General features: G+C 43.0%; 1 protein-coding gene across 2 annotated transcripts in view; it reads left to right on the top strand.

Moving 5' to 3' along the window:
* Nucleotides 1-11453, top strand: part of LOC115163509 (mitochondrial intermediate peptidase) — a 35600-nt gene extending 24147 nt beyond the window's left edge. Inside the window, exons 19-20 of one of the 2 annotated variants that reach the window (XM_029715484.1) lie at nucleotides 6349-6403; nucleotides 8238-8556. In XM_029715484.1, coding sequence (XP_029571344.1) covers nucleotides 6349-6403; nucleotides 8238-8496 — 314 coding nt within the window. In that variant the 3' untranslated portion in view covers nucleotides 8497-8556. Of the gene's footprint in view, nucleotides 1-6348; nucleotides 6404-8237; nucleotides 8557-10310 lie in introns of those variants that run through there. The other variant, XM_029715485.1, reaches the window with a different exon arrangement.
* Nucleotides 11454-11633: the final 180 nt, after the last annotated feature.

An 11633-nucleotide genomic window follows, 5' to 3' on the forward strand; every position in this document is an offset into this window, starting at 1 on the left:
AAACTTGTTTTTCAACCACTTCAACCAATTTCTTGTTAACAAACTATTGTTGGTAAATCGGTTAGGACATCTACTTTGTGCATGACACATGTCATTTTTCCAACTATTGTTTAGAGAATTTTTCACTTATAATTCACTGTATCACAATTCCAGTGGGTCAGAAGTTTACATTCACTAAGTTGACTGTGCCTTTAAACAGCTTGGAAAATTCCAGAAAATGTCATGGCTTTAAAAGCTTCTGATAGGCTAATTGACATCATATGAGTCAATTGGAGGTATACCTGTGGATGTATTTCAAGGCCTACCTTCAAACTCAGTGCCTCTTTGCTTGACATCATGGGAAAATCAAAAGAAATCAGCCAAGTCCTCAGAAAAAAAATTGGAGACCTCCAAGTCTGGTTCATCCTTGTGAGCAATTTCCAAACGCCTGAAGGTACCACGTTCACCTGTACAAACAATAGTACGCAAGTATAAACACCATGGGACCACGCAGCCGTCATACCGCTCAGGAAGGAGACACGTTCTGTCTCCTAGAGATGAACGTACTTTGGTGCGAAAAGTGCAAATCAGTCCCAGAACAACAGCAAAGGACCTTGGGAAGATGCTGGAGGAATCGGGTACAAAAGTATCTATATCCACAGTAAAACGAGTCCTATATAGACATAACCTGAAAGGCCGCTCAGCAAGGAAGAAGCCACTGCCCCCTAACCGCCATAAAAAAGCCAGACTACGGTTTGCAACTGCACATGGGGACAAAGATTGTACTTTTTGGAGAAATGTCCTCTGGTCTGATGAAACAAAAATAGAACTGTTTGGCCATAATGACCATCGTTATGTTTGGAGGAAAAGAGGGGAGGCTTGCAAGCCGAAGAACACCATCCCAACCGTGAAGCACGGGGGTGGCAGAATCATGTTGTGCGGGTGCTTTGCTGCACTTCACAAAATAGATGGCATCATGAGGCAGAAAAACCATGTGGATATATTGAAGCAACATCTCAAGACATCAGTCAGGAAGTTAAAGCTTGGTCGCAAATGGGTCTTCCAAATGAACATTGACCCCAAGCACACTTCCAAAGTTGTGGCAAAATGGCTTAAAGACAACAAAGTCAAGGTATTGGAGTGGCCATCACAAAGCCCTGACCTCAATCCTATAGAAAATTTGTGGGCAGAACTGAAAAAGCGTGTGCGAGCAAGGAGGCCTACAAACCTGACTCAGTTACACCAGCTCTGTCAGGAGGAATGGGCCACAATTCTCCAAACTTATTGTGGGAAGCTTGTGGAAGGCTACCCAAAACGTTTGACCCAAGCTAAACAATTTAAAGGCAATGCTACCAAATACTAATTGAGTGTATGTGAATTTCTGACCCACTGGGAATGTGATTTATTTCAGATTTTATTTCTTTCATCATTCTCTCTACTATTATTCCAACATTTCACATTCTTAAAAGAAAGTGGTGATCCTAACTGACCTAAGACAGGGAATTTTTACTAGGATTAAATGTCAGGAATTGTGAAAAACTGAGTTTAAATGTATTTGGCTAATGTGTATGTAAACTTCCGACTTCAACTGTAGGTGGGAAATGTGTGGAGTGCAATAAAGTTTGCGTCATCTGATCTGTTGGTGTGTTCATGGCTACAGATGTGAGTGCTACTGGGCGGTAGTCATTTTAGACATGTTACCTTGTCGTTCTTGGGCACAGGGACTATGGTGGTCTGCTTGAAACATGTAGGTATTACAGACTGGGTTAGGGAGAGGTTGAAAATGTCAGTGAAGACTCTTGCCAGCTGGTCAGCGCATGCTCTGAGTATGCGTCCTGGTAATCCATCTGGCCCTGCAGCCTTGTGAACGTTAACCCGTTTACTCACATTGGCTACGGAGAGCATGATCACAAAGTCGTCCGGAACAGCTGGTGCTCTCATGCATGGTTCAGCTTTGCTAGCCTCGAAGCAAGCATAGAAGGCATTTAGCTCGTCTGATAGGCTTGTGTCACTGGGTAGTTCATGGCTGGGTTTCCCTTTGTAATCCGTGATTGTTTGTAAGCCCTGTCACATCCGACGACAGTCAGAGCCAGTGTAGTAGCCTTTGATCATAGTCCTCTATTGATGCTTTGCTTGTTTGATGGTTTGTTGGAGGGCGTAGCGCAGGGGTGGGCAACTCCAGTCCTCGAGGTCCTGATTGGCGTGTCACTAGCAAACACAGCTGATTAATCAAATTGCATTCTAAACTGAAGATCATGATTAGGTGATTATTGGAATCAGGTGTGTTAGCTAGGGCTGGGGAAACGTTGTGACACCAATCAGGCCCTCGAGGACTGGAATTGCCCACCCCTGGCGTAGCGGGATATCTTAAGTGTCCGGATTAGTGTCCCACTCTTTGAAAGCGGCAGCTCTAGCCTTTAGGTCAGTATGGATGTTTTCCTGTATGTAATCCATGGCTTCCCGTTGGGATATGTACATACAGTCACTGTGGGGATGACGTTGTCGATGCTCTTATTAATGAAACCGGTGACTGATGTGGTAAACTCCTCAATGCTTCCAGTCTGGGCTAGCAAAACAGTCCTGTCGCTTTAATGAACTGTTAAGATGCACTACATGTGGACACCCCTTCAAATTAGTGGATTCGGCAATTTAGTCACACCTGATCCTGAAGGGTATGTACAATCGATCACACAGCCATACAATCTTCATAGACAAACATTGGCAGTAGAATGGCCTGTACTGAAGAGCTCAGTGACTTTCAACGTGGCACCGTCATAGGAGGCCACCTTTCCAACAAGTCAGTTTGGCAAATTTCTGCCCTGCTGCCCCGGTCAACGGTAAGTGCTGTTGTTGTGAAGTGGAAACATCTTGGAGCAACAACGGCTCAGCCGCGAAGTGGTAGGCCACACAAGCTCACCGAATTGGACCGCCGAGTGCTGTAGTGCATAAAAATCTTCTGTCCTCGGTTGCAACACTCGCTACCGAGTTCCAAACTGCCTCTGGAAGCAACGTCAGCACAATAACTGTTCGTCGGGAACTTCATGAAATGGGTTTCCATGGCCGAGCAGCCACGCACAAGCCTAAGATCACCATGCCCAATGCAAAGTTTCGGCTGGAGTGGTGTAAAGCTCGCCGCCATTGGACTCTGGAGCAGTGGTAACGCGTTCTCTGGAGTGATGAATCATGCTTCACCATCTGGCACTCCGATAGATTAATCTAGGTTTGGTCGATGCCAGGAGAATGCTAGCTGCCCCAATGCATAGTGTCAACTGTAAAGTTTGGTGGAGGAGGAATAATGGTCTGGGGCTGTTGTTCATGCTTCGGGCTAGGCCCCTTAGTTCCAGTGAAGGGAAATCTTAACGCTACAGCTTACAATGACATTCTAGATATTCTGTGTGGAACAACTTGACTGGCCTGCACATTGCCCTGACCTCAACCCTATTGAACACCTTTGGGATGAATTGGAACGCCTACTGCGAACCAGGCATAATCGCCCAACACCAGTGCCCGACCTCACTAATGCTCTTGTGGCTGAATGGAAGCAAGTCACCGCAGGAATGTTCCAACATCTAGTGGAAAGCCTTCCCAGAAGAGTGGAGGCTGTTATAGAAGCAAAGGGGATCAACTCCATATTACTGTACAGTAGGTCGTTATGGCAGTGCGTGCACATCATCTTGTCTACATGATTTACTATATCATCATGACCCCTTCAATTACTGTAATAAAGTAAGGATTGTTTACGTGTGTCTGTTCAAGCCTTTAGAAACGGTGTACTGGTTTTGAGAAACTAGCTAAAAATCGGGGAACATTTTGAGTGAGTACAATAATTAGTCATTGGAAGTGACATGTTTACTATGAAGATTTTTGTATCTGCACAGCCTCAAGGCAATAGCATTTTAGAAACACTTACATAAACCAACACTGAGCAAACCGAACCCTGTTAAAGAAGCTTGCAGCTAAAGTGGTCTGTTTCCCTGCTGTTTCCTGCAGTATGGGTCTGGTGGTGGAGGATCTTGGTTGAAAGGTGAAGGGGCAGGTTGGGGGAACCCGGAGCAAACCCAGAGAGGTTCTGGGTGGCTCCCTGCCCGCTCTGTGCTGCGCCTGGACGTTTCCCAGGCAGCCAGCCGGTGGTGAAAAGTAGCCCCGGGATTAAATGGCAGCAGAGAGCGTGAAAGGTGATCGACTGACGGCCCATGCTAACTGAAGCCCTCTGTTCTTGGGCCCAGGCTGCCACAGAGGGGGCTTTCATGGGCCTGCTGTTTCCCATAGCCTCCTCTGCCCACCACGGATCAGGAGGGGCACATGGGACAATGGAGCTACCTAAGCAATGGAGCAGGTCCCAGGACCTGGCCTCTCAGCTCAGCCTGGCCTAGTTGGCCTAATCAGGTGTGGATATAATGACCCTGTTCTGAAGTTAATAAACCTTCTGAGCCTGGTTCTATTGGCCTTGGTTCTAGTCTGCTACTCCTTTGTCTCCCTCTGGTTTAATCAGAGGATCACTGTATGCGTAGTATGAGTCTTTAATCACCATAGTACAGTATGAATGAGTCCTTATGAACTTAGGAGGGTTTCATTTATAGTCACATTCCACTTCTTGCTGTAAATATATAGTTAAGGGTGTGGAATACACTATACTGTGGTGTAGAGTTGTAAATGTACCAGTTAAGTATTGATGTAGTCATTCTAAGTTATCAGAAGTTCAATCAAGGCTCTAAATGCATTTGCCTCCTCAAATAGTTAGACATCCTCCTCCAAACTGCTCTTTGCAATATTTGTCATCACTCTTGTCATGTTTGTTTTTTTACTGTTAAAAGCTGTTTCAAGAAAGAACGGGCTTCCTTAACTTCAAAGACATAATTATAGTGGCAATGAGAAGATAGTTTGCCGCCAGGTTAGAAAGAGGTAATTACTTAAACACCTTGACATGTTTCAAATGGTTATGATCAAAACGTAAAGTGCTAGAGAAACCAGAAATCTGTTATGAACTGTATGATTATGAGAATGATTGTTGCTCAACCCTGTTTGTTCAAAGAGCTTGTCGTACTCAGCATTATGTTATTGAGTAGGAGGGGCAATATGGTATATGCAAATATGTAATAGTGATATATTACTTTCTACTGGTGAAATTGGCATTAACACCTGCAACAATAACTTCAACACATAAAAAAACACTATCTCAGCGATACCAAGGCAGTTCCTAATGTCTGTCTCTGCTCTAATCCTCTGCAGTCAGTCAGTCAGTCAGTCAGTCTGGGACAAGCCTAAACCCCAAGGTGTGGCCAGGCTGGGCTGCCCCAGCACCAGATGACACAGCAGAGCAGCACTCTAGAAGTAGTGGCATTAAGGCTGATCAACAAATGTGGCTCAGCCTGGCACTTTGATGCAGGCAGCTTCTACTGAGACAGAGTCCGTTTCCCTTCCGTCTATCCCCCTGAGTCCTCATTACCCTTTTGTTACTCTGCTGTTAGCCAGCCACAGAGATACACATCTCCACCCTCACCACCCTCTGTAAAGTAAATAAATAGTACTGCACATACTACCTAAATGCAGCCTTTATTTCAGTAATTTTAATGTTTTTAATGGACCTTAGTTCTTCCGTATGTACCTGTATTTTGAGCACAGATTAGTTACGCAGCTGTTCAACAAAAGTTCACTGTACATCAAATCGTGCATACAGCCGCTCAGCTGGACTACTATAACATTTTCTTCTGTAGAAAGCTCAGACTGACAAGTAATTGTTCTTTCCATGGATAAAAGACCTTTGAAACATAATACTTCTGCTGTCCTAGCAAATTGCTCTTTTTCAGAATCCAGAACTAATGGATTATACATTTAATGCCATATAGACCCATTGATGTATGAGTCTGGTTTGCTTTAAAGTCCTCCTCAGCACAGTGGTCATTTTGGAGTGTCTTGGGAGCATTTTAAGCAGGTTGTGCAATAACCTTCATCAAGGGACATCTTGGTTAAACTTAACCTAATAGTCTGTTTACCTAACCCTGTTTAGTGTTAAATCTTGGCATTTGTGTAAAATAATAAAAGCCCCACCCTGTGGTAATTTGATTTTGGAAAGACTTTTATTTACTAGCCACTTTGGTTAACATTATTGGCATATATAATGACATGTAATGGGCATAGCCTCATACCTCAGAGCAGTGCCATTGTGAATGGAGAATGCCAATATCTAAAGGCAATATGACTCATTTGACAAATCCATCATTCTCTGTTGCCAGACTGGGCAGGAGCAGAACATGGCTTACAGGCCTGTCCCATGGTTTGACAGGGTTGTCTCTTTTTGTGTAAACAAGAATGATTATTCTACAGCTATGGTTTCACTTATGTTTTTCCTTTGCCAATATTTTCCAACAGGATCCGGCACCTCTGTTTTGGACTGTTTAGCTCCAGAACCATTTTCCAGGATCCGGTACCTCTCATGGCATGAAGAATAATTTTAGACACACCTACTCATTCCAGGGTTTTTCTTAATTTTTTATATTTTCTACATTGTAGAATAAGTGAAGACATCACAACTATGAAATAACACATTGAATCATGTAGTAGCCAAAAAAAAGTGTTAAACAAATCTAAATATATTTGAGATTCTTCAAAGTAGCCACCATTTGCCTTAATGACAGCTTTGCACACTCTTGGCATTCTCCCAACCAGCTTCATGAGGTAGTCACCTGGAATGCATTTCAATTAACAGGTGTGCCTTGTTAAAAGTACATTTGTGGAATTTCTTTCCTTAATGCTTTGAGCCAATCAGTTGTGTTGTGACAAGGTAGGGGTTGTATATAGAAGATAGCCCTATTTGGTAAAAGACCATGTCCATATTATGGCAAGAACAGCTCAAATAAGCAAAGAGAAACAAAAGTCCATCATTACTTTAAGACATGAAGGTCAGTCTGTGGAACATTAAAAGAGCTTTGAATGTTTTTTCAAGTGCCGTCACAAAAACCATCAAGCGCTTTGATGAAACTGGCTCTCATGAGGACCGCCACAGGAAAGGAAGACCCAGAGTTACCTCTGCTGCAGAGAATAAGTTCATTAGAGTTCACTGCGCCTCAGATTGCAGCCCAAATAAATGCTTTACGGAGTTCAAGTAACAGACACATCTCAACATCAACTATTCAGAGGAGACTACGTGAATCAGGCCTTCATGGTTGAATTGCTGCAAAGAAACCAGTACTAAAGAACACCAATAAGAAGATACTTGCTTTGGCCAAGTAATACAAGCATTAGACCAGTGTAAATCTGTCCTTTTGGTCTGATGAGTCCAAATGTGAGATTTTTGGTTCCAACCACCGTGTCGTTGTTAGACGCAGAGTAGGTGAACGGATGATCTCCGCATGTGTGGTTCCCACTGTGAAGCATGGAGGAGGGGTGTGATGGTGTGGGGGTGCTTTGCTACTAACATTGTCAGTGATTTCTCTTTTAGAATTCAAGACACACTCCACCAGCATGGCTACCACAGCATTCTGCAGCGATACGTCATCCCATCTGGTTTGCGCTTAGTGGGACTATCATTTGTTTTTCAACAGGATAATGACCCAACACACCGCCAGGCTGTGTAAGGGCTATTTGACCAAGGAGAGTGATTGAGTGCTGCAGCAGATGACCTGGCCTCCACAATTACCCGACCTCAACCCAATTGAGATGGTTTGGGATGACTTCGACCGCAAGTGCTCAGCATATGTGGGAAGTCCTTCAAGACTATTGGAAAAGCATTCGAGGTGAAGCTGGTTGAGAGAATGCCGAGAGTGTGCAAAGCTGTCATCAAGGCAAAGGGTGGCTACTTTGAAGAATCTCAAATATAAAATATATTTTGCTTTGTTTACCACTTTTTGGGGTACTACATGATGTGTTTTTTCATAGTTTTGATGTCTTCACTATTCTTCAATGTAGAAAATAGTACAAATAAAGAAAAACCCTTGAATGAGTAGGTGTGTCCTAACCTTTGACTGGTACTGTGTGTGTGTGTGTGTGTGTGTGTGTGTGTGTATATTAGTGTTAATGTCACTGTCCCCACTACAACAACAAAAAATACTTGTAATTTTATCCTTGAAACAATTAAAATACTGTAAAAATTCATTCATTCATTCCTATGGAGGACTACTCCTTCTGAGGCGTACCAATATGGCCGACCGATGGCTTTGCATTCTGGTGTTAATATACATCATTGGCGTTTACCTGCTGGTTGCTCCTTTGTCACATTGTGACTCTGGTTATGCAGATTAGTCTCCATGCTTATTTAACAGACTAACCTGCAGCACGGCAGGCTGCAGGCTCCCGGCCAGCCCACTGCAAATCCCCTTGTGGAGAGGTGTCTGGAAATTGCTGTTGTTAGAGAAAGTGCTGGTGATGCTGCAGACAACCTTGTGGATCCAGATCAGTGACTGCAGAGTGAGATCTGTGGTGAGATACTTAGATGAGCTCACTATTCCCAGCCCAATGATGTCATGTTTTTGTGAAAATTCATTTGAGTTAAACCGTGCATGCATAGCATTTAGTGGTTAGCCCTCTAAGGTTCATATATGCAATATTATATTACTGCCCTATAATATCATAGTTTTGTGAGGAAAGAAAAACATGTAGCTTTGAATAGTCCATAGATTTCTGCAATTGAAAATAGCAGGTTTAGCCAAATATTGTACTACTGCAGTATCATCCTCTAGGTCAGTTTTATAGTCCTGTATCCCTTCGAACATTCAACCTCCAGCTGCATACCCCTCTAGCACCAGGGTCAGCGCACTCTCAAATATAGTTTTTTTGCCATCATTGTAAGCCTGCCACACACACACTATACGATACATTTATTAAACATAAGAATGAGTGTGCGTTTTTGTCACAACCCAGCTCATGGGAAGTGACAAAGAGCTCTTATAGGACCAGGGCACAAATAATAATCAATAATTTTGCTCTTTTATTTAACCATCTTACATATAAAACCTTATTTGTTAATTGAAAATTGTGAATAACTCACCACAGATTAATGAGAAGGGTGTGCTCAGTCTTATATCATTTTCCACACACAATCTTTGCCTGTATTTAGTTTTCATGCTAGTGAGGGCGAAGAATCCACTCTCATATAGGTACGTGGTTGCAAAGGGCATCCTTGTCTTAACAGCGCGATTTGCCAAGGATTTGCCATGGATGTTTTTCTACCAGAGAACATGTTATCCAATGCCACGATCAGCCAAGCATAATGCTCACAAGCAGAACATCAAGCATGATCTAGTTTTTAATAAACCCCTATCATACGAGTGCCTGAAAACCACCACCTTCATGTGGGTTTAGAACCTTGGTTCAGAGGCCTTGTGATTGTGCTCTGGTTTGTACCCCTATCTTGCTGTTGGGAGGGAGGGAGGGAGGGAGGGAGGGCAGGCAGCGTGAAACCTGCTTCTGCCTGGTGGCTAAGGGGGAAGATGAACCCTGGTCTGTTTCTCAGGCCAGGCTCCAGTGTGGGAGGCAGCCAGTTTAATGCAGGCCAGGGCCAAGCTGATTCAGGGCTCATTTTCCAACTGCTCAGCCAGTTTTAGGAAGGGAACTTCTCAGAGATGGACTCCCTGCTGTGGGGGGGGGTCTCTGTGGGTTGCACCTTTGCATGTGGTTATAAATGCAAGTGTTTTGTTCCTGAATTTTTATTAAAAAATTGTATCTATATTTTCTTTTTAGTGCCTGTCTATTGCTTGTGTGTGTGTGTGTGTGTGTGTGTGTGTGTGTGTGTGTGTGTGTGTGTGTGTGTGTGTTGGAGGTGACCCATGCAGGAAGGAGGGAGAGAGGGGAGTGCCTATTTACATTGGCAGCAACACAAGGGGGAAATGAACTGACTTCAAAGCGAGAGTGCAGCGGAATTGTGAAGAGAGTGTGCGCTCCGTGCATGAGCTACCAGACAGACTCTCATAACACAGACACATATTCCCAGAGCTGCTCCGAATGGCCTGTTAGAAACATACTGGAGCAGGCTAGCAAGGAGATTATGTGTATTGAGACACTCTACCCCCTCAAGATATCACACCTTTTGACGTTTGTACTGTTGCAGTGTTGAAACAACAAATGAGAACTTAGGAGTGTTTACTCTTGAGGACAACTTTAAAGGGACATTAGTACACTTCTCTATGTACTCTTGCATTTAATTAATTGTCTCCGTGTTACCTGACATCCACTACAGGCCATAAGCTATATCTTATTTAACTGAAAGTTCTGCTTTTATATTTTAACTCGGGTGTTTCACTTCAATTCATTGGAGGAGTTTTACTTCAGTGACAGCATATAAACCTTTTTTAAAGGGCAATATGCTCAATCCCTGTCCGTGTATCTGTGTGACACAGGGATGCTGCAGAGACAGCCCACCATTGAGGACTTTGTGGACGCCCTGGTGACTGACCTGAACCCAGACTTTGAGACCTTCATCATGGACTCTACAAGCTGATTAGCTTGATCGATCTTCGACTCTTCAATTCAGTTTCAGCCACGACTTGAATTGTGTTGCTGTGGAATGGACTCACGTGGTCAGAAAATGCAATTAATTATTCATCCTTTCAAAAGGCAGATAACTGTAGCTGTATGCAGTCACTGTAAACATGTTTTTTTTATGCAATTAGCTATTTAATGATTTGGCTCAACCATAGGTTCTGTGTGGTTCATAAAAGTCTGTGCAGATCTGTGCATATACCACATGTAATATACCATACTGTCTTACACATATTTTTGTCATTGATGCATGTCAATTATGGAAAGTACAAAAAGTACATCATTTAATTCAGAATATTGCAATATTGAGCAATATTGGGCCGAAGCAGCACTTTGAGAATGTATGTTTGAAACATCTGTTCCAATATCCATGTAAATAGATAAGTTGAAGTATGTAGACATTATTTGTATAATCTGCCCAAGAGAAAATACTCATATCTGTGAGCGTTGAATATCATTTTCTGCAGAAGTATGAGCAGTTCATTGTTATTTCCTGTTCAGATCAGACAGGACAAATACAACACCTGCTATTCCTGACATAGTGTTTTGACTTAAATGCAAATCTGCTCCCTCTGATTTGTCTGTGTTTCTGTTAGGGAGGGAGGGAGGGGAGGTTATGTGTTTGAGAAAGAAGGATAGAGTCTCTTAGGTGTTGTGAATTGGAGATTTAAGGGATTTCTGATTAATTCACACAGAGCGCGATCCAGACTGTGACGACTAGCTAAATCAAGTACTACCGGCTGTTGCATCTGTTTCAACAGATTCTGCCTCTAATTACCAGGGGCTGAGGCTACAGCTGCTCCCCATACAATGTCCTTACTTGCCTAGCACTGATATCAGACCTGGGGCATCACCCATCAAGGTGGGATTTACTTCAGATGGTTAATCAAGGTGTGAACATGCTATCAAAAGGAGTGAGCTGGGTAGCTGTAACCACATGTATAGCTGTAACTACTGTATATCGCACAGAGCCATGAATAAATTCCTAAATATGAAATCACTAATGTAAGCTTTATTTTCATTACTTGTATCTATCTTGTTTTGAACCAAATTCAATCATAATATTTTGTGGCAAGTAATATCTTGAGTTTCAGAGAGACGCCACTGTGTACTGAAGTGAATGTAGTGATTGAAGGCTGTCTGTTGCAATTGGTGTAGGATTAAAGATGGGCCATTTTAAT

This window comes from Salmo trutta, chromosome 26 (assembly GCF_901001165.1).
Source record: "Salmo trutta chromosome 26, fSalTru1.1, whole genome shotgun sequence".
Taxonomy (NCBI): Eukaryota; Metazoa; Chordata; class Actinopteri; order Salmoniformes; family Salmonidae; genus Salmo; species Salmo trutta.